This window comes from Ictidomys tridecemlineatus, chromosome 7, assembly GCF_052094955.1.
Source record: "Ictidomys tridecemlineatus isolate mIctTri1 chromosome 7, mIctTri1.hap1, whole genome shotgun sequence".
Classification (NCBI taxonomy): Eukaryota; Metazoa; Chordata; class Mammalia; order Rodentia; family Sciuridae; genus Ictidomys; species Ictidomys tridecemlineatus.
The window spans coordinates 80,028,970-80,053,315 of record NC_135483.1 but is presented as its reverse complement, the minus strand read 5'-3'; the positions used below and the strand labels follow the sequence as shown (position 1 = coordinate 80,053,315).

Sequence of the window (24,346 nt, the reverse complement as noted above, 5' to 3'; positions counted from 1 at the left end):
AGCCTCAGCAACTTAGTGAGGCCCTAAACAACTCAGGAAAACCCTGTCCCAAAATAAAATATAAAAAGGGCTGGGGATGTGGCTCAATGATTGAGTGCCCTGGGTTCAATCCCCAGCACCAAAAAAAAAATTTTAAAAGAAAAACATATAATGCTTACAAAGAACTCATGGATCAATGAAGAAATAATAATGTAAATTTTTAAATTCAGCTGATAAACAATAAAATATTAAGAATCAAAATCCATATGGTGTCATATTTAGAATAAAATTTATAGTCTAAATAGCTCATATTTTAAAAAGAAGAAAGGCTTAGAAGGAAGATTAGAAATATGAGTAGAAATTAATGACATAAGCAAATAAACAAAGCCAAAAGTTGGTTGTTTAAAATGATTAATAACAATCCTAAGGTAAAACTGAAAAAAAAAAAGAGAGAAGACAAAATAATACTGAAAAGGAAATATATATAGCCAGGCACAGTAGCAAGAAATTATCAAGAAACCTGTAATCCCAGCAGCTGGGGAGGCTGAGGCAGGAGGATCGTGAGTTCAAAGCCAGCCTCAGCAATGAAGAGGCACCTAGCAACTCAGTGAGATCCTTTTTCTAAATAAAATACCAAATAGGACTGGGGATGTATGTGGCTCAGTGGTTGAGTGCCCCTCAGTTCAATCTCTGGTACCCCCCCCCACCAAAACATATATATATATATACATACATACACAGGCATCAACTCTCAGGGATGAGAAACATAGTGAAGATACTTTAGTACTTTTAGGCCAATAATTAAATGGAAAGAAGTCCCTACAAAAATATATTTTACCAATATGGCTGAAGAAAGAAGAAATTAGCTTAAATGGTCCATTTCTCACTGGAGACATTGAATTGGCAGTTAAAATCTTCCTAGGGAAGAAAAGCACTAGAGCCATAGAGTTTTATCACCAAATTCTCCCAAACTATCAGACCCAGATCAAGTCTTATACAGATTTTTCAAAGAAAAAAATAAAAAGATATCTTCATCAACTCATTCTGTGAAGTGGATATAAGCAATCTTGGTACAAAATCTAGAATACAAAATACAATTAAAGGCCAGTATCACTCATAGATATAAAACAAAAAAGCAGTAAGATCTGAGTTTTATCTCAGGAATGAAAAATTACTTTAACACTTGCAAAGAGTATATAAATTGTCATTTACTACATTAAAGGGGAAAACATATCATTTCAGTTAATATAGAAAATGCATTTGACAAAATCCAAGATCCATATATAAGGAAAAACATTTCCTTACTTACCAGGAATCTCTTAGTCAAATGAAGGATCTCTTACCAACAAATATGTGAAAAACTGGTCAACACCTGTAGAAATCAGGGAAATGCAAATCAGAATTATACTACCATTTCATCTTACTCCAGTCAGAAGGGCAATTATCAAGAAACAAATTATCATAAATATTGGTGAGGATGTGGGGAAAAGTTAGTCATGCAATGTTAGTGGGTCTGCAAATTATTACAACCATTCTATAGAGCAGTATGGATATTCCTCAACAAACTAGACGTGGAACAACCACGTGATCCAGCTATCCCAGTCCTCAATTTTTAATCCAAAAAAACTCAAATCAGTGTATTGTAACAATACAACCACTTCAGTGTTTATATAGAGAGGCACAATTCACAATAGCCAAGTTACAAAATCAGTCCAGATGCCCATTAATAGATGGATGGATCAAGAAAATGTGGTATATACACACAATGGAGTTTTACTCAGCCATAAAGAGGAATGAAATAATGGCATTTGCTAGTAAATGGATAGAAATGGAGAAAACCATGTTACATGAAATAAGCTAGACTCAGAAAATCAAGGGACGGATATTTTCTTTTATATGTGGAAGCTAGAGAAGGTAGTGGGGGAGAGAATCGGATATCTTAAAGATTTAGAGAAGATCAATAGAGTAGAAGTAGGAGAATGAGCTGGGCACTGTGGCACATGCCTATTATCCTAGTGACTCAAAAGGCTAAATCACTAGTTCAAAGCCATCCTGAACAACTTAGCAAGACCTTAGGCAACTTAGAGTGACTCTGTCTCAAAATAAAACATAAAAAGGGCTAAGAATATGGCTCAGGGGTTTAGCACCCCTAGGTTAGATTCCTGGAACCAAAAAAAAAAAAAAAAATGAAAGGCCTTGGCAATTCTGGGTCTCTTATTTTTTCCAAATGAATTTTATGATTGCTTTTTCTATTTCTATAATGCATGACCTTGGGATTGTATTTGGAATCGCATTGAATCTGCATAACTTAACACCAAAACAAACAAACAAACAAACAACCCAATCAGTAAATGGGCTAAGGAGCTGAACAGACACTTCTAAGAAAAAGCTGTAAGATTGATCAACAAAAATATGAAAAAATATTCAACATCTCTAGTAATTAGAGAAATGCAAATCAAAACTACTCTAAGATTTCATCTCATACCAGTCAGAATGGCAGCTATCCAGAATACAAACAAGGAGCTGGGTTTGTAGCTCAGCGGTAGAGCACTTGCCTTGCACATGTGAAGTACTGGGTTTGATCCTCAAAACCACATAAAAACAAAATAAAGGTATTTTTTAAAAAGATACAAACATCAATATGTGTTGGCAAGGATGTGGGAGAAAAGCACATTCATACATTATACATTGCTGGAGAGACTGCAAATTGGTACAATCAATCTGGAAAGCAGTATGAAGATTTCTTAGAAAACTTGGAAAAGAACCACCATTTGACCCAGCTATCCCACTCCTTCCGAAGAATTTAATATCAGCATACTATAGTAATGCAGCCACATCAATGTTTATAACAGCTCAATTCACAATAGCTAAACTGTGGAACCAATCTAGATGCCTTTCAATAGATGAATGGATAAAGAAACTGTGGTATATATACACAATGGATGAAAGAATAAAATTATGCCATTTGCAGGTAAATGGATGAAGCTGGAGAATATCATGCTAAGCCAAGTGAGCCAATCCCAAAAAACCAAAGGCCGAATGTTCACTCTGATAAATGTGATGCTGACCCATAATGGGGGTGGGCAATGGGGAAAATGGGGGAACTTTGATTGGGCAAAGGGGAAGGAAAGGAGGGAGGGGGTACAGGGGCAAGAAAGATGGTGGAATGAGATGGACATTATTACTCTAGATACATTTATGACTACACATATGGTGCAATGCTACAACGTGTACAATCAGAGAAATGAAAACTTGTGCTACACTTGTGTACAATGAATCAAAATGCATTCTGCTGTCAAATATACCTAATTAAAATAACTAAATACATTTTTTTAAAAAAAGGGAAGGAAGGGAAAGGAAAAGAAATGGAAGGAAATCTAACAATCATTATATATATATACACACAAAAGGAAATTTCACCTTTGTGTATATGTAGACAGTACCAATCAAAAATAAATAAATAAAGGAGTGAAAGGGAGATCAGTAAAGAGAAAGGGAGAGAAGGGAAAGAAAGCAAAGGGAGAATGGGGATTAAAGTCAAGTTCCTTGTATGTATAATTATGTCAAAAGGAACCCAAATACTATGTATAAATAATAATGCTCTAATAAAAAAAAGTTCAGAAATGTTAACATTATGAAATGGTTAGGTAAAACTACATTAAAAGGATCATAAATAAGTTTGGTTAAGATTTATAGATTACCAAAGTCCAGGATTCAAATCAATTGTAATTCTGTACACCATTACTGGTGTAATTCTGTACACCAGTAGCATACAACAACAAACATAACTACCATTTAAAATAGAAAAAAAAGGGGGGGAAGGGAGAATGGTGGAATGAATCAGATATTATTCCCTATGTACATGTATGATTACAGGACTGGTGTGTATTGTGTACAGCCAGAGGAATGAGAAGTTGTGCTCCATTTGTGTACAATGTGTCAAAATGTATTCATTCTGCTGTCATATATAACTAATTAGAACAAATAAATAAATAGGAAAAAACATAGATAATCTAGGCATACATCTAACAAAATATATATAAGAACTATATAGAGAAAATTTATAAAACTTTAATATAAAAATTAACCTAAGAACCCTGCCAAGGGAAGATTTATCTGCTGGTGCCATTCACTGTACCTAGCCCTATATAATGAATCATTTCAATGCTTGCTACAGCCCTCTAAGCTAGGTTCTTTTATTCCCACGTTAAAATGAGTAAATTTAGTCTCAGACAGGTAAGGAACTTTTGCAAAGTCCAGAGTTATAACATGATGCTACCTCCCTGGGAAGCCATTGGGTTCCATTGAATGACACAATTTATGGTAAATTTCTGGTGATTCAGGAAAAACAAGTCAGTTATGGGGCCATTTCTGCTCAGACCTGTCATACCAGCACTGATTTTTAGAGATAGTGTTTCACTGAGCAGAAACTATTGACAAGTGGGTGGAATTCCATGTTGCTGCTGATAAGCTAACTCTGGTTTGGGCTGTCTGTTGAATGCCAATTTCAACCCAGTTGAACCAGCAGGGATGATGACTCCACCTCTGGCCTGAGCCAGCCTTCACTGAGCCACAGCTCAGGAGGAGATCATGTGTGACTAGGTATGAACACAAGAAAGAAAAGCAGAATAGTGATAACTCATCTCTGAGGTGAAAGAATAAACAAAAGGACTCTTCCTAGGTTTATCTGAGATAAAGGCAAATCAGAAACTTCAAGCAAATATAGCCAATTCTCCACCCCTCTCTTAGCACAGTCAAAAAGAGAGGAACTTTGCATTTGGATCAATGTGGATTTTTGTTTTCTTCTTAACTTTTGTAAATGTTAACAAGTAGCAACCACTTAAAGCCAAGTCTAGAATATATCAGTAGTGGACATGCTTTCTCTTAATGTCACTGTGTGAGGCAGGAGGAGGGCCACTTTCACTCTTTCTACAGGAAAGCCTATGGCAGCCTTCTCAGTAAATGCAGCCTGGTTCTCCCTTTGTGGCCTGGTCCCCCAGACTCTTAACTCATTATCCCTATTCAGACATAGAGTAGAGACGTAAGGCAGTTGAGGAGGAAGCTAGGGGAAGATGAATCCTTTAAAGCTTCTACAGATATAAGTTCAACATAAAAGTTTATGTTTTCACCCAGACACTATGGCACACACCTGCAATCCCAGTGACTCAGTAGGCTGAGGCAAGAGGATCTCAAGACCAGCCTCAGCTACTTTGTGAGACCCTCTCTTAAAATAAAAAATAAAAAGGACTGGGAATGGAGCTCAGTGATAAAGCACCCAGGGATTCAATTCCCAGTTTCTCTCTCCTCCCCACCCCCTCACACACACACACATACACACACACACACACACACACACACACACACGTTTTTATTTCTGCTGTTGCATAGCTTTCTGCAAACTAAAACATACTTCGGCTGCCAGTAAGAAGGAAGCGAAACAAAGCATGATTGGACTTTGAATTAAAAATCAGTTCCAATCTTCAAATCTCCACCAGCTCAACTGCCCATAAAGTTTGAGGACAGACAATCAGTGACTTCATGCATAGTTTCAATTTTTTTTTCTTCCCATTTTGAGGAAGCTAGAAGCCATGAGCTACTGAACTAATGATGTCAATTAAGGAGGAAAGATATGGGGTGTAGGAAATAGGAAAACCAGCATAGCAGAGCAGCAAAGAGAACCCCCAAATTTTGTGACAGGAGATCCCAGAATGACTGCTGGGCCTCAGGTGTGAATGCTAACACATCCAGGTTGAAGTAGAGCAGAAGCTCTTCAGGACCACATCCCTGGGAGATGCAGCATCCTGAGAAAAGGTGTTAACAATTAACAGAGATTTGGTGTAGAATTCGTGATAGTAGGTAGATAACTAATTTTAATATGTAAATAGGTAAAGTATTGTTTTATTATATAAAAGATAATCAGTTTCCTAATATGTCATGATCTATAAATTCTGATGAGTTATTTTTATTATCAACAGTTCAAAGTATAGTTTCCCACTGTGATTCCCTATTTGACTTAAAAATTGAAAAATATGTTGTAAAACTTGCAAATATAAGAGGATTTTTAAACACATATTTTTGCTTGATTTCTTTCTTAATTTTATTGTAGGCCAAGAATGTGTCATATAATATGAATTCTTTGGAATTCATTGGAACTTGCTGTATGACAAAGTCCAAGCCCGGGTTTTGTACATGTCCCATGCATACTTAAGAATGCACATTTTTTCCGGTTTTGTTTGTTTGGTTTTTGTTTTGTTTTGCTTTGCTTTGTTGGTATTAGACATTGAAATGAGGAGTACTAAACATTGAACAAAGGGGTAGTGTGCTACATCCAGAGTCTTTCTTATTTTTTATTTTGGGACAGGGTCTCCCTAAGTTATTGAGGCTGGCCTCAATCTTGCAGTCTTCCTGAGTTAGTGGGATTATAGGTGTGCGCTACTATGCCTGGTAGAATGCAGTTTTCCTAATTGGGGGCATTTTTCTTATATTTATCCAGCAAATCAAACTCATTATGTATATGTAAGTTTTCTAAATCTTTACTTTTTATTTTGTTGCTTTATCAAGAGTTGGCTAAAGTATATTAAAATCTCCTACAATGATGGTGGATTTGTTAATTCCTCTGTGTGGGTTTATCATCTTATTCTATATAAAAACTAGAGCATAAAGGTTTAGCATTGAATGTGTTCCTAGTAAATTAAACCTTATTATCAATAGTGATCTCTCTGTTACTAATAATGCCTTCTGTCCTAAAAGTTTTTATTTAAAAGTCCTCTGAGCTTTCTTTTGCTTAATATTTATTGGAAATTCTTTTTTATACCCTTGTGTTTTGAACCTTTCTGTGTTTTAGGAAGTTTCTAGCAATTGTTTATTGTAGAACATTTTTTTCTTCCTTCAAACAATATCACAAATTCTTTAACTGTCAAGCTTGTCATTTTAATTTTATTTCTAATATACAAAGACATATCTATCACCTAATTTATTACTTTAATTATTCTCGCCTTTTATATGCTGTCTCCCCATGTTTTCTTATTTTCATTTGTTTGCCTATATTTCTCATTCCTTTTTCCCCACCAGTAATTTGGAAGTGATATTTCCTATTTCTCTTACTTTAAGAGTTTATCCTTGAAATTATACCACACTTACTATACTTAAGTTAGTATCTTTAGACATAGAGTGATATGAGAATTTGGGAACATTTAAACTTGTCACCTCCCCCTCAATTTGAATTAAATGGTATCCATTTCATATTTTATCCATTCTATTTTCTGCTCTCCTTATTAATTAATATTATTGATTGTGCTGTTATTTTATCCTATAATTTTCATTTACTTATATTTTTCATTACTAGTCCTTCTTACATCTGAGACCCTTTTTCCATGATAATTTCTTTTTCCTAAAGTATATAATTAAAATAATTTTAGTAATTGCCTTAATAATTAGCAAATATCTCAGGCTGTAGGTGGAAATTGCTCCTAATTTTTCTTTATCTGAAAATATCTTTATTTATCACAATATTTGAAAGATAGTTTTGCTGCTACACAGTTCTGAGAAGGCTTTCAGAATATTACACTGGGCTTCTGAGTTGCTTACTGTCTCACCATTGATGAGGCTGGGTTTGAACTCAAGATCCTTTGCCTCATCCTCCCAAGCAGTTGGGATTACAGGCATTCGCCACTGTGCCTGGATAAATCTTTATTTTATTTATTTTATTTTTTTAGCTGTCGAGGGACACACAATATCTTTGTTTATTAATTTATTTTTTATGTGGTGCTAAGGCTTGAACCAGTGCCTCACACATGCCTCACACAGACAAGCGCTCTGCCACTGAGCTACAGCCCCTAAATATTTATTTTTAATGGATTATTTTAGCCAGTTTTTAAACAATTTGATTTTCATCTGTTTTCTGGAGGACAAAATTTACCTCTTACCTTTTTAAGTAGTTATTCTGCTTGTGAGGCAGAAGGAAGTGGGTTGCAAGTTGCAGCTTAGGCAACTTAGTGAGACCCTGTCTCAAATAAAAAGTTAAAAGGAATTGCTGGGGCAATAGCTAATGGCACATGCCTGTAATCCCAGCTACTCAGGAGGCTGAGGCAGGAGGATTGCAAATTCAAGGCTAGCTTCAACAATTAGTGAGACCTGTTTTAAAATAGAATTTAAAAAGGAAGGGCTGGGATGTAGCTCAGAGGTAGATTGCCCCTGTGTTCAATCCCCAATACTGGGGAAAAAAATCATTCTGAATTTTCTGGAAATTATATTATATTATCTTAAGTCCTCAACAGATCTACTATTTTCTTCAGACTCTTCACACACAGTGGTTTATTTCCTTGTTTGGTGATTTTTATGAGAGCACATTTTTAAAATCTCATTCCATAGCAAATTAGCAATCCAATTAAAGGTGCTCTCAATATTTCCCTTTGTTTCTCTTGCAAACCATAGTGCCTTTTGAACCTGGGAGACCTTCATCAGGGAGTCTAGAATTCTTAACCCTTTTGCCATGGTACAAGTTGATCTCATGGCTTCAGATTTTGCTTTCTTTTGCTTGTTATTTGCTTGTCATCTGTTCTTTTCCATCTTATACTTTTATCTTTAAAATAGTTTCATGTTCCATAGCCTATTTTGTAATGCTGTTTTCTGAATAAATATTTTTAGGCTCCATGAAATGTATCATTTTGTAGTAAATAAGACTTCATTTACCTGAACTATGAAGTGAGGAAATTCACTTTCATAGATAGTCTTTGATGAAGACCAACATCTGACTTAAAATTGGGGCAATATCTTTTCTTGTCACTGGATATCTATCATGTCCAAGTGGCTGCCTGCTGGGATATGGATCTGTAAATAGATGCTTTCTCAAAAAATGCCCCTTATTGTTGTTCTCATCATAATGTTACACTGATGCTTTTCTCAAGTATTGAGTTCTCACATAAAGTAGAAAGGTCTTCTCTAATGGAGAACAGGGTAAAAATGGAAAAAGAGGACTGTTTCTAGGCAGCAGTAATATATTTGGTTTGAGAAAATGGTCATCTTTATGTGTTTTTCAACCACATTTAGCTTAGGTTTTTGTTTTGTGCCAAGAAAAAATTCTGTCTCCTATATTTTGTGGCTACACACCTGTTTACACAAGTCCAAAAAGTACGTCCTTGAATCTAACTTCATTCCCCCTGACTCAGCCATTTAGGAAGATGAGTACAATGGATTTCCAGTGAAAGAAAGGCAAATCTTGATCTCTATATGAATCCAAACTTCTCCTCAAAGAACAACTGTGATTTCTTACAGAGTCTGCCTTCTGGTGCAAGATGCCTATGGGATGTTTGGTGAAGTGTACTTAGAAGGTGCCATGTTGAAGGGCAGACAGTTGGAAGGGAAGTCCTGCAGGCTGGCAGGAATGAAGGTTCTACAGAAAGCCACCAGAGGAAGGTAAGGCTGCACTGAAAGTGCATCCAGTTTGCTACAGTGGCTGGTTTTTTAAGTAATCTCTTATTTCTAATATTATTTTTAAAGACAATTAGCCAGGGTCATCCTATATTTTGCCTGTAAAAGAAGGCCAGGAATTAAGTGGAACCCATAATATACCTCTAGGACAAAACTATAATTGAACAACAAAAATAATTATGCAGTTTAGTGTTTCATAATTTTATTAAAATTAAGAAGATAAAATGGAGGTAAAAAAACATCTATATCTCCCAGACTCATGAAGACTACACGAGATGAAGTGTCTCTGATATAAAACATGTTAACAGGCTCAGGTTGTGGCTCAGTGGTAAAGCACTTACCTAGCATGTGTGAGGCACTGGGTTCAATCCTCAGCACACATATGAATAAATAAAATAAAAGTATTGTGTACATCTACAATCAAAAATTTTTTTCTTTAAAAGTTAGCTGTTACTAGCATTTTGTTTGCATAAAAAATATGCTTCACCATCAGTTAGATCTTGTTTCCATTTTTCTTAGTTCCCTCATTCCTAGAAATTAATATACTTTAGAGACAATAATATTATTTATGCTTCTTTAAATCCTGTTTCAAGTTGGAGTGTTTTGAGATAGCAACATGCCCAGGCATATCTATTTGCTCAGTGATCCTGTCATATACTATGACCAGTTATCTAGTCTAGACCATCCACACTCACCTTTTCAAATGGTCTTCTACATCTACCTCATCAGCTCACCAGAATGCTAGCATCCTGGAACAAGCTGATGACCACTGACACTTAGTTCATAATAAAAAAAAAAAAAGGAGAAAAAGAAAATAAGAAGATAAGAAGTGTTGTATAAATGTGTTTTAATTCTAAAGATTTGTTTTCTGTATCATTTTCTAACAATAAAGTATCTTTATATGACAATTTATATAAATGAAAATCTAATTTAATAAAAAGACATTTTATGAGCTTTAAGCAAAACTCTTTAAGTTGTTGGATCTTTGTGCTTCCCATAGTAAATAGGCTTATTCTCTGCCAAATGTCATGGCATCTTACACTGAAATGTTTGAATAGGCAGAAGTGTTATGCTGTGTAGATCTAGCCTAAACCACAGCTGTTATATGTCCAGTAATCATCCTAACCTATGAATTATAGAAAAGAATAAACTTTTTATGTGTGTATGGCACTAGAGATGGAATCCAGGGGTGATTCACCACTGAGCTGTACGCCCATCTCTTTTTCTAGTTTTTTATTTTGATACAGTCTCACTAAGTTGCCCAGGCTGGCCTCAAACTTGTGATCCTTTTGCTTCAACCTCCTGCATGCCTGGGATTATGGGGGTGAACTACCTCACCTGGCAAAAAGAAACATTTTTAATGGAACTAGCTCATCAATATAATGAATTAATATAAACAGTGATTGGGGGGGTTCTTAATCTTGTTACCTCTCTTTCTTCAAACAGTATGTTACTTTAGCTCTCTTGATGTTTTGTTTAATTATACTAATATCAGTTTATACTAGTATCTGAGGAGGGAGGAACCTATTATGAGTATGTAATATTCTGATTTTGAAGTATTTATTGACATCCCCAGTGGTTTGCATAATAACCATTAGTATGGCCATTCTTTTTTTTTTTTTTTTTTTTTTTTTTAGTCTTGGGGGTTGAACCCAGGGTTGCTTTACCACTGAAACATCCCCAGCTCTCTTTATTTTTATTTTATTTTGAGAGAGGTCTCACTAAGTGACTAAGGCTGACCTCAAACTTGCCATTCTCTGGCCTCAGCTTTCCAAGTTGCTGGGGTTACAAGCATACACCACTGTGCCTGGCCATTGGTGTAGTCAGTCTAAATTGTAAAAATTTACTAAACATTTCTCCTGACTCACTTTAGTTTTCCCACAGGCCTCAGCTCTGTGTCCTGTTTATATTTCCTGTGGCACCATGAACATGAGTAATAGTTCTGCTCAAGAACTTGTCTTCCTGGAAGTATTATAATGTAATTACATTATACATTTTGGGGGGAGTAGAGGAGGATTTGCCCAGATGTTTGGAGAACCTAGCCAGACATAGGAAAAGTTTGGGTCACATGAACTTGATTAAGGCTGAACCTCATTTCAGTACTTATTAGAATATTCTTTTAAACAGTTTCAGACCAACAAACGTTTGAAGACTAAGAGTAGTTAGGATAAAATTATATTCCTCCCCTGAGACTAATGGGGCAGTTAACATTCACTCCTGCATAGGTATTTAGAAAGGAGTGCCCCTTGACCTAAACCACCCACCTAGGTTTGACAAAGACATGAGTGGATTCCCTCCTGCCAGAAGATGTTCTAGGACCAGAAATCTATTCTGACTGAAGAGTGCAACAATTCTATTTAGAAATACTGCTAGGGACAAACCAACATGACCAAGCCTGGATCAAGGGGTTATTGGCTCTAGGAAGTTCATATGCCTTCACCATTATGTTATACGGACACAGATATATCTAATATTCATCCAAGTCTTTATAGATTACTCTGGAAGCCTAACTACTGTCTACAATGTTTCCACAGGAAATTTTTTACATGGCAAATGTACTGAATAGTCCAAATGATTCATTTACCAATAAACTTTTTCTTCTTCTTTTCTTTCTTTTTTTTTTTTTTTTGTGTGTGTGTGTGGAACAGGGGGTTGAACCCAGGATTTAACACATGCTAGGCAAGTGTTCTACCCTTGCAGCCTAATTTACCAATAAATTTTTAACCTCTTTCTGTATTTGAGTTGCCGACAAAATATTTGATACTTTTTTAAGGTGTGATTAATTTCTTTATTTTATACATTTAACCTTATTTTGATATGTAGCCATCCAAATACATATTTAGATTCTCCTTTTGTTCCTTTGGAAGCTATATTTCTTCAAAACAAATTATTAAATAGTTTTGGAATGCTGGACATTATAATTGCCTATTAGTGACATCATCCGTTGTCAGTTATCCACCCATGGCCCAGTAAACACAATATTGTCTCTCTTTTTTTTCCAAAGAATTGTGTCTCGTAGCAACTCTCATAAACTCAACAAAATAAATTTTTTGTAAAGCTTAATGAAGTCTGCTTACTTTCAAAAATTCAAGCTAAATTATTAATTTTATAATTATAATACCTTATATAGAAAACAACTTTTTTGTATGTGCCTACAATCTCAGCTACTTAGAAGGCCGGAGCAAGGGTATCACTTGAACGCAGGAGTTCAGGGCCAGCCTGGGTAGCACAGCAAGACCTTGTCTCAAAAAACCCAAAGGAAATAAATGTTTTTTATAGTTAAAAGATAGTTGTATGTTTGGGCTAAGTCATAAAGTCCACCAGATTTTATCTGTTCTGTATTTCTGGTGGTGGTACATCACTCATTCCTACTTGCTATTTGAGGTCCATATAGAAGGAGACTGAAGGCCCCAGAACTGTCCTTGCAGACAGATATGCTGCTGGAGTACTGCAAAGGGAGCATGACTAAGCTCCCTGCCTCAGTCTAGAAGACTTACCAAAAGACAGCCATCCTGACTTTGTTTTTCTATGACATTTGGAGGATCAAACCCAGGGGTATTTCACCACTGGGGACACACATACCCCTGCCCTTTTTATCTTTTTAATTTTGAGAAAGAGTCTCAGTAATTTGCCTAGGCTGGCCTCATATTTGCAGTCTTCCTATCTCAGCTCCCCAAGTCACTGAGAATCAGATATGCATTACCAAACATGGCTTCTGTAACATATTTTGGATTTGAGGGTTTATACTGACTGGTCAGAGTAGGAAGAGTCAGAAAAATCGCCCCAGTTTAAGTTTAAAGACTATAAAATTTTCAAAGCAACACTGGCTACTCATTCTTAGTGGCATAATGCAGGTCCTGCCTACGCTTCCTTCCTCTCCAGAGTTTTTACTGCTATTTATCTAGTGCTGTTCTTCCAAGGCACACCCTGACCTTTGTCCTCACCAGTGGCCTGTGCAACAGTTTAGTAGGTCAAACAAGCTGAGAGGTAGCGTTGCTTTGGTGTCATGTGTATGAATGTTATCTTTCTTATTGTTGATTATTCCATGGTTTTATTTTTATATGACAGCACAATAATGAGAAAAAGAACAAAATTTTCATGAAATAAGTTTGACCTATAGTAGATATGGAAACAATAACTAACAAATTCAATTAGTTGGCAAAGGGATAGGAGATCCTCTTCCAGTTTAAAAAATTGACATATATAGTGGTGCACACCTATAATCCCAGCTAGTTGGAAAGCTGAGGCAGAAAGATTACAAGTTCAAGGTCAGCTGGGCAACTTAGTGAGAACTTGTTTCAAAGTAAAAAAAAAAAAGTGGGGGGAAGCAGGTGTTGCTGAGTAGCAGAGTAATTGCCTATGTGCACAATCCCACTGCCAGGGGGAAAACATCCTACAGGTCTATTTTATTTATTTCCTGTCCAGTTAAAACAAAGACTACTAATCTCTGAATCTAACATAGATTATTAATTTGTAGGTGCTATTTTTTGCAGGGATCTTGATGGTCCCTTTTAAAATAATGTACTGGAGAAGATTTTATTAGAGACTTTTTAGTTAGTACTCAGTGTATAGAGAAGGCTCTGCCTCAGTACTGAAAGTGACAAAGAAGGTAATTGACAAGGCGATTGACCTTGTATTGCATCCCTTTAAGTGGAAAGCAGGACAGGCACAAGTACCAGAGCAGTTCAAGTGACTCAATAGGTCTTAGCTGACTTACTCCAAAAGGTTTCATGATAGAAGTGAGAACAAATGATATGGCAGAAAGAAGGCTCTTTAAATAGACAACGTAAGATGTGAACATATAAAAGTAGGATTAAGAGAGATACATGTGAAAGGAAAGTAAGAGGATTTATTGAAAAGAAAATTCACTCACTTATTCAGTAAACATCATTTAGTACATCTTTGTTCTGTGCCCCTGGGTAGTCACTGAGCTACATATGATGCTAGATTTGGAGGCTTTACCCCTTAAACCAGAATATACTGAGGTATTAAGTTAGTTAGATAAAAGCCTTAAATCTGAATATTAGGAATTATACATTGAGCTGGGAGAAATTGGGGGTTCTTATGTGGGGTTTTTTTTTAGTTTTTTTAAAATTAATTTTTAATTTGATACTGCCACATCGATGTTCACAGCAGCACAATTCACAATAGCTAGACTGTGGAACCAACCCAGATGCCCTTCAATGGATGAATGATTTAAAAAATGTGGCATCTATACACCATGGAGTATTACGCAGCACTAAAAAATGACAAAATCATGGAATTTGCAGGGAAATGGATGGCACTAGAACAGATTATGCTTAGTGAAGATAGCCAATCCCTAAAAAACAAATACCAAATGTCTTCTTTGATATAATGAGAGCAACTAAGAATAGAGCAGGAAGGAAGAGCAGGAAGAAAAGATTAACATTAAACAGAGCACGAGGTGGGAGGGAAAGGGAGAGAAAAGGGGAATTGCATGGAAATGGAAAGAGACCCTCATTGTTATAAAAAACTACATATAAGAGGTTGTGAGGGGAATGGGAAAATAAACAAGGAGAGAAATGAATTACAGTAGATGGGATAGAATGAGAAGATGGGAGTGGGGGGAGGGGGGATAGTAGAGGATAGGAAAGGTAGCAGAATACAACAGTTACTAGTATGGCGTTATGTAAAAATGTGGATGTGTAACCAATGTGATTCTGCAATCTGTATTTGGGGTAAAAATGGGAGTTCATAACTCACTTGAAACTAATGTTTGAAATATGATATGTCAAGAGCTTTGTAATGTTTTGAACAACCAATAAAAAATAATTTAAAAAATTAATTTTTAATTTAATTAGTTATACACAATAAAATGCATTTATGCACTTTGATATATCATACGTACGTGTACGTGTTGCAGAATCATATTGGTTATGCAGTCACATATATACATAAAGTAATAATATCTATTCCATTCTACTATCTTTCCTATCCTAACATCCCTTCCTCTTCCTTCCCATCACTTCCCTCTACCTGATCTAAGGTAATGCTATTCTTCTCTAGTGCCCTCCTCTTATTGTGAATTAGCATCTGCATATTAGAGAAATCATTCGGCCTTTGGTTTTGTGGAGTTTGGCTTATTTCATTTAGCATGATATCTTCAACTCCATCCATTTACTGGATGCCAAAATTTCACTCTTCTCTAAAGCTGAGTAATATTCCATTGAGTATATATACCACATTTTCTTTATCCATTCATCTATTGAGGGACACTTAGATTGGTTCCATAGTTTAGCTATTATGAATTGAACTGCTATAAACATTGACACAGCTGCATTACTGTAGTATGCTGATTTTAAGTTCTTTGGGTATAAACCAAGGAGTGGGATAGCTGCGTCAAATGGTGGTTCCATTCCCAGTTTTCTGAGAAATCTCCGTACTGCTTTCCATAGCAGTTACACCAATTTGCAGTCCCACCAGCAATATATGAGTGTACCTTTTGCCCCACATTCTTGCCAACATTTATTGTTTCCTGTATTCTTGATGATTGCCATTCTGACAGGAGTGAGATGAAATCTTAGTGTAGTTTTGGTTTGCATTTCTCTAATTGCTAGAGATGTTGAGCACTTTTTCATGTATTTATTGTTCTATTGTACTTCTTATTCTGTGAAGTGTCTGTTCAGTTCCTTAGTCTATTTGTTGATTGGCTTATTTGTGATTTTGGTGTTAAGTTTTTTGAGTTCTTTATATATCCTAAAAGTTAATGCTTTATCAGAAGTGCATGTGGTAAAGATTTTCTCCCATTCTGTAGACTCTCTCCTTATGTTATTGTTTCCTTTGCTGAGAAGAAGCTTTTTAGTTTGAATCCATCCCATTTATTGATTCTCGATTTTTTTTCTTTTATTTTAGGAGTCTTGTTAAGGAAGTCAGATCCTAGGCCAACATGGTTGAAGATTTGGGCCTATTTTTTCTTCTGTTAGGCACAGGATCTCTGTTCTAGTGCCTAAGTCTTTGATCCACTTTGAGTTGTTTTTGTGCAGGGTGAGAGGTGGAGATTTAATTTCATTTTGCTACATATGGATTTCCAGTTTTCCCAGCACCGTTTGTTGAATAGGCTATCTTTTCTTTACTATGTTTTTGGCACCTTTGTCTAGTATGACATAACCATATCTATGTGGGTTTCTCTCTGTGTCCTCTATTCTGTACCATTAGTCTACAAGTCTATGTTGGTGTCAATATCATGCCGTTTTTTTGTTTGTTTGTTTGTTTGTTTTTATAGCTCTGTAGTATAGTTTAAGCTCTGGTATTGTGATGCCTCCTGTTTTGCTTTTCTTGGTAAGGATTGCTTTAGCTATTGTGGGTCTCTTATTTTTCCAAATACATTTAATGATTGCTTTTTCTATTTCTATGAAGAATGTCATTGAAATTTTAATAGGAATTGCATTAAATCTGTATTACACTTTTGGTTATATGGCCATTTTGACAATATTAATTCTGTGTATCCAGGAGCATGGGAGATCTTTCCATCTTCTGAGATGGAAAGAAAATAAGTTTCCTCAATTTCTTTCTTTAGTGTTCTGTAGTTTTTATTTTAGAGGTCTTTCACATCTTTTGTTAGATTGATTCCCAGGTATTTTATTTTTTTGGAGGCTATAGTGAATGAGGTAGTTTTCCTAATTTCTCTTTCAGTGGATTCATCACTGATATATAGGAATGCATTCAATTTATGGGTGTTGGTTTTATATCCTTCTACTTTGCTGAATTTTTTATTAGTACTAAAAGTTTTCTCATGGAATATTCTGGCCTTTCTGATATAGAATCATGTCATCACCAAATACTGATAGTTGGAGGTTTTCTTTACCTATATGTATCCCTTGAGTTTCTTTCTTTTGTCTAATTGCTGTGGCTAGAGTTTCAAGGATGATGTTGGATAGAAGTGGTGAAAGAGGAACATCCTTGTCTTGTTCCAGTTTTTAGAGGAAATTCTTTAAATTTTTCTCCATTTAGAATAATGCTGGCCTTGGGTTTGGCATACATAGCTTTTACAATGTTAAGGTGTGTTTCTACTATCCCTTGTTTTACTAATGCTTTGAACATGAAGTTGTACTGTATTTTGTCAAATGCTTTTTCTGAATCTCTTGAGATGATCATATGATCGTTGTTTTTAAGTCTATTGATGTGAGTTATACGATTATTGATTTCCATATATTCCCATATATTTCTATATATTGATCCCTGGGATGAACTCCACTTGATCGTGGTGCACTATGGTGAGTTTGGAAAGATTATTTCTTTTTCTATTTCATGGACATTTTGAGGACTATTGATGTTAATTCTCCTTTGAAAGTTTTGTAGAACTTGACTGAGAATCCATCTGGGATGAAAATCCTGGGATTGTTAGTAGACTTTTGATAGTGTTTTCTATTACTTGAAATTGGTCTGAATGACCTCTGCATTCAGTTTGGGGGTAGGTCATATGTCTTATAAATTTGTCGATGTCTTCAATATTTTCTTATTTTATTGGAATATAAATTTTCAATATAGTTTCTAATTCTCTTCTGTATTTCAGATGTGTCCATTGTGATATTTCCTTCTTCATCTTGTATTTTATTAATTTGAATTTTCTCTCTTTTTCTCTTCATTAGCATAACCAGGGGTTTATCTATTTATTTTTTCAAAGAACCAACTTTTCGTTTTGTCAATTGTTTCAGTTGTTTCTTTTATTTTGATTTCATTGATTTCAGCTATGATTTTATTTCCTATCTTCTACTTTTTTTGGTGTCAATTCATTCTTCTGTTCCTAGGGCTTTGAGATGTAGTATTAGGTCATTAATTTGTTGACTTCTTATTATTTTAATGAATGCCCTCAATGCAGTAAACTTTACTCTTAGTATTGCCTTCATTGTGTCCCAGAGATTTTGGTATGTCATATCAGTATTCTCATTTACCTCTAAGAATTTTTTTATTTCATCCTTGATCACTTCTACTATCCATTCATCATTCAATAGTGTATTATTTAGTCCCCGTTTGTTACAGTAGCTTATATTTTTTATTTTATTATTGATTTCTAATTTCATTTCATTGTGGTCTGATAGAATACAGGGTATTAGCTCTGTTTTTTTGTATTTACTAAGAGTTGCTTTGTGGCATAAGATATGGTCTGTTTTAGAGAAGGAGCCGTGTGCTGCTGAGAAGAAAGTATATTTGCTCACTGAGGGATAAAATATTCTATATAAATGTCTGTTAAGTCTAAATTATTGATTGTATTATGTAGTTCTATAATTTCCTTATTTAGTTTTTGCTTGGAAGATCTGTCCAGTAGTGAGAGAGGTGTGTTAAAGTCACCCAGTATTATTTTATTATAGTCTATTTGACTCTTGAAGTTGAGAAGGGTTTGTTTGATATACATAGATGCTCCATTGTTTGGGGCATAAATATTATTTATAATTGTCATGTCTTGCTTATATATACTTCTCTTAAGAAGTATGAAATGTCCTTCTTTCTCTTCTGATTAACTTTGGTTTGAAGTCTACTTTTTCTGAGATGAGAATGGAAACTCCTGCTTGTTTACACAATCCCATATGAATGACAAGTTTTTTCCTATCCTTTCACCTTCAGCCTGTGGATGTCTTTGCCCATGAGGTGAGTCTCTTGAAGACAGCATATTGTTGGGTCTTACTTTTTAATCCAATCTGCCAATCTATGTCTTGATTGATGAGTTTAGACTGTTGATTAATAATATATTTTATATTCCCTGTAATTTTGATTTATTTCTGGTTTTTGATTTGTCTTAGTTTCTTATTTGGTTGAATGTCCCTTTAGTGTAGCTCCTCCCTTTGCTGGTTTTCACTTTTTTTTTTTTTCCTCATGGAGTATTTTGTGGAGAATGCTCTGTAGTGTAGGCTTTTTAATTGTGAATTCTTTTAATTTTTTTTTTTATCATGGAAGGTTTTAATTTCATCTTCAAGTCTGAAACTTGATTTTGCTGGATATTAAATTCTTGATTGGCATTCATTTTCTTTCAGAGATTCAAATATATTATTCTAGGACCTCCTAGCTTTAAGGGTCTGGGTTGAGAAATCAGTTCAGATACAAATGGGTTTCCCCTTATACATAACTTGATTTTTTTCTCACAGCCTTTAAGATTTTATCTTTATTCTGTGTTAGTCATTCTCACTATAATGTGTCTTGATGTGCGTCTGCTGTAATTTTGTCCTATAAGCTTCTTTTCCATTCCATTCTTTAGGTTTGGGAAATTTTATGCTTTTATAGCATTGAACAGATTGTGCATTTCTTTAGTTTGTATTTCTGCTCCTTCATCTATTCCAGTAACTCTTAAATTTGGTCTTATCATGTTATCCCATAATTCTTGGATGTTCTGCTCACGGTTTCTTATCATCTTCTCTACATGGTCACCTCTACTTTCAAGATTATATATTTTATCTTCATTGTCTGAGGTTCTGTCTTCCAAGTGGTCTAGTCTGTTGTGATGCTTTCTATTGAATTTATAATTTGGTTTATGGATTCCTTCATATTGAAGATTTCTGATTGTTGGTTTTTTTATGATCCCTAACTCTTTATTGAAGTGGTTTTTCACTTCCTGTATCTTTTCTTTGATTTCACTCCTTATACTATTCTTTACTTCACATATCAATTTAACTATGTACAATTTGAACTCCTTTTTGGACATTTCTTGTACTATGTTATCAGTGGCTTCTGTTGCTGAAGCATCTTGGTTTGGGGGGGGCACTTTATTCCCTTGTTTTCTCATATTGTTAATGTATTTTCCCATCCGTAAGTATGCATCTTAGGCCACATAAATTCTACCCTGTAGAACTATAGTGTCCCTGAAGGTTTCCAGCACTTTGCCTTTACTAGTGAGACCAATATCAACAGCACTCAGTGTATACAATATATACCCTTAAATCTAATAGTTCCCACTAAGGCATCTACTGCATTTTTGTATTAAACCAAAATGATGAGTTCAATAACTATCTATAGTACAAACAAAAACTTTGTTAAAACGGTTTACAATTTCAAATAGTGGATGGGAGAACAGAGATGGTGTAGTATACGATATTCATGAGGGAGGAAAAGAGAAGCTAGAAGTAAAAATTCGCAGGAAGAGTAGAAGAGATTGGCTGTTGGTTGGAGAAATGTTGGAAAGAAAATCCAAGAAAATAGACAAGAGAAAGGAAGAATACGAACAAAGAGAGAAAATTAAAGACATAAGAATACAACAAAAATGCAAAACATCATTCATATATCATTGTCCTCCACACACTGGTGCATAAAATATATCTTGTTCCAAATATGGTCGAGAGATTAGCAAATCAAAAAATAAAATAAAATAAATCTTGCTGGGAAGTCAGACTGTCTCTTGTCAATGTTCAACGGTTTCTCGGCTCTTTCTCTGTAGTTTCTCAGGATCACCAAACACCCAGATCAGCCCTAGCAAATCCAGTCTCTATCCCACCGATCTGGGCTTCAGATACCTCAGGCTTGGCCAAGCTGCAGTCCCAAGATCTCAGTGCTGCTCCTTCAGAGAGACCACCAGGGATTCACTCATGCAAAGGAGCAACCCTGAGATGCAACATATTTTACAGTAAGAACAATGAAAATAACCAGGAAAAGTTTAATTTGCAAAGACCTATTTTCTCACTAGGATAAGAAAGGAATGTCTAGAAATATAGTAACCTGAGCAACATTATAAAGCCAAGCTTTAATTTCTTCATTTTCATCAACTGCTAAATGAACTCCAATGGATTAAAAAAAAAAAAAGAGGAGCAATTTACATGCCTAAGTCAGAAGAATATGAAATATACCACTGGTGGTAAAATTCAAAGGAGTACAATTAAACCGAACTGGTTGTTGTCCCCAGAATATCACCCCTGAGCAAATACAGAAATAGAATCAAAAGAAAAGCAGCATCCTCAAAAGAAGACATGAAGTAGCCATAAAGGAGGTTTTGTTAAGTCTAAACTGAAGTAACTAACAAAGAACATGGCTGAACCTTGAAAAAAGTGAAAGAAGCCAGACACAAAAGATCACATATTGTCTGGTTCCATTTGTATAAATATCCAGAACAGGCAAATACACAAAAATCTTCTCAGCAGATCAGTTGTTGCTGTGGGGAGGGGAAATAGATTCTACTTTGAGAGTAATAACAGTATTCTGGAATTGAATTGAGGTGATATATGCACATTGAATTGTGCATTTTAAAGTGGTTAATTTAATGTTATATGAGTATTGTCTCACTTTTGAAAGAAGTAAAATGAACCAATTGTCTAGAAAGTACTTACTCTGAATTATTAATATGACTATCAATGTTTCATAAGAAACATTTGGAGAATAGTTTCTAAATGGAACTTCTGGGTGTATTCCATATATTTCAAAAAGATACAATATAGGAAGTAGAAACTCAAAAAGGAAATGTCAATCATTATTAACCATTATTAGCTATTAATGCTGTTGTGGGGAAATAAGGGCAAGAATTTATTTACTAACGTGGGCACCCTCTAAATCAGTCCATCACCTTTCTCTTTCAATAAAAGCTCTTTAAGATAAGACAGCTGATTTTACCTCTGTCTATTCTGCTTTCAATATAAATGAAAGTTAAAAATCAAGATTTTGATTAACATATACAAAGGGAAAACGACAGACTACAACAAGGCTTGGAACACCCACATGTTTGATCATAGGAAGGAAGATGGGTGAGAACCACAAGCCACCTGAAAGACTATTTGAACAATTTAGAGTAAGCATTAAACAATATAGGTAACCATTGCCAAGTACTGACCCAGCCACCTTCCCTTCAGCTACTGAAGTTTAACTTATTCAAAACTTTTCAGCTATACTTAATGCTATTCAACAAAAATAAATTCACATTATTGACAATTAGATAAAAGAAGTTCTGCTTTGAGTACAGTCTTTTATTTGTTGCTCTCTCTTTACTTGTTCATTCATTTATCAAGGACACTGGGATGAAGTCAGTTTCAGTCCTCAAAGCAATTCTATTCTAGAGAGCAGCAGGTTTTTAATACTTTTGCTGCAGGGGGTGAGAGTGTGTCCCCTCATCTGCTTTGGTCAGTTAGAGGAGGCTTCACCAAAGGGGAGGCCTTTCTGTGAGATACATGGGTTCATAAGAGTTTCTAGGTAGAGGCTCTGGGAAGAGCATCAGGGTAGAATAAGCTTACTCTTTCTCCTAGTCAGGTTATTTGCCCAGTGTCTTTTGAACAAAAATAGATTGATTGAAGCGTCGAAATGTTATTTTTAATTTGTGTCTTCCATAGCAGTTAGTATAGTGTTCAATATAAATCTAATTTATAAATGATGAAATCTAAACCAAAACAAACTGTTAAAAAAATCTTTTTCCTAGCCATAAGGTACAAATTTTTTAGAAGTATTCTCAAAAATGGCTTTTATCTTCCTCTCACTCTCCGACCTACTCTCATGCAACCAAGGGACAAAGTGAGACTAAGTTAACTCTGAATTCTGTGAATATGTATGCCAAGCTTATGAAGGAGACTTGCCTATTAAATGACAGAAACTTCCAGGAGCCCAGCACAGTGATGTATGCCTATAATCCCAACTATTGAGGAAACTGAGGCAAGAGGATACCAAGTTTAGGACTAGCCAGGGTAACTTAATGAGACCCTGTCTCAAAAAGTGAAAAGGGCTGGGGATACAGTTCAGTGTTAGAGCAGGATTAGGTTCAATTCCCAGCACCAAAAATAAAAGAATATCCCTGTGAGGGGATGACACTGTGCTTTACTATAAACAAAATGTAAAAAGAAAGATAATCAAGAATAATTTAGATCTAGGCATGATAGAGCTTACCTATAATCCCAGCCACTTGGGAAGGTGAGGCAAGAAGATGGCAAGTTCAAGGCCAGCCTCAGCACCTTCATTAAACACACACACTCCAATCTCAAAATAAAAATAAAAAGTATAGAGTATAGCTCAGAGGTGGAATATACCTGGATTAAATCTCCAGTACCACAAAAAGTTCATTGATTAACTAATTAATTAAAAATTTAAAAATAATAATTTAGAAGAATAATAGAGTTTAGAAGGGCATTATTTTTTTCAAGGCAGAAAATAAATCCAGTTGAAAGTCATTAGGACTTGTAAATTACCTGATAATACTGAGAAAGAATAGATAATGAAGTTGTTGGAATTAAAAGTACAGAGAGATTTACTTGAAACAGGAATTTAAAAAAAAAACAGAAAGAAGGTCAGTTGATACAAGACTTTAAAAACAAATACCACCTTTCCCTCCAGATTAGTAATTTAGCTAGTTAATTCATCCTTTAGCATAATAAATCAGTAAATTTACTCTGTAGCACAATGAATTCAGTAAATTGGCAGTTTTTTAATTCTTTTTTATTCTTCTCTTAGAAATCTACTACTTTTCTCCACCAAAAATAAATAAATAAATAAATCCTAATTATCTACCAGTATGAGATTAATAGTTTTAAAACTCTCAGAGTTACTTTCTTTTTCTTTTTTTTTTATTGGTTGTTCAAAACATTACAAAGCTCATGATATATCATCTTTCACACTTTGATTCAAGTGGGTTATGAACTCCAATTTTTACCCCAAATACAAGTTGCAGAATCACATCGGTTACACATCCACATTTTACATAATGCCATATTAGTGACTGTTATATTCTGCTACCTTTCCTATCCCCTACTATCCCCCCTCCCCTCCCCACCCATCATCCCTCTCTACCTCATCTGCTGTTGTTCATTTCTCTCCCTTGTTCCCCCCCCCTTTCCCCTCACATCCTCTTCTATGTAATTTTGTGTAACATTGAGGGTCTCCTACCATTTCCATATGCTTTCCCTTCTCTCTCCCTTTCTCTCCCCCCACTCGTCTTTGTTTAATGTTAATCTTTTCCTCATGCTCTTCCTCCCTGCTCTGTTCTTAGTTGCTCTCTTTATATCAAAGAAAACATTTGGCATTTGAT

The 24,346-nt window shown here is 35.2% G+C and overlaps 1 protein-coding gene across 7 annotated transcripts in view; it reads left to right on the top strand.

Annotated features, from left to right (window-relative positions):
- The window catches only part of Spidr (scaffold protein involved in DNA repair), a 377,942-nt gene that overhangs the window by 309,622 nt on the left and 43,974 nt on the right, over positions 1-24,346 (top strand). For 6 of the 7 annotated variants that reach the window (XM_078017204.1, XM_040294080.2, XM_021731043.3 and 3 more), the window contains one exon: positions 9,253-9,393. The exons of the other annotated variant lie outside the window; for it this stretch is intronic. In XM_078017204.1, coding sequence (XP_077873330.1) covers positions 9,253-9,393 — 141 coding nt within the window. The remainder of the gene's footprint in view (positions 1-9,252; positions 9,394-24,346) is intronic. 7 annotated transcript variants of the gene reach the window in all.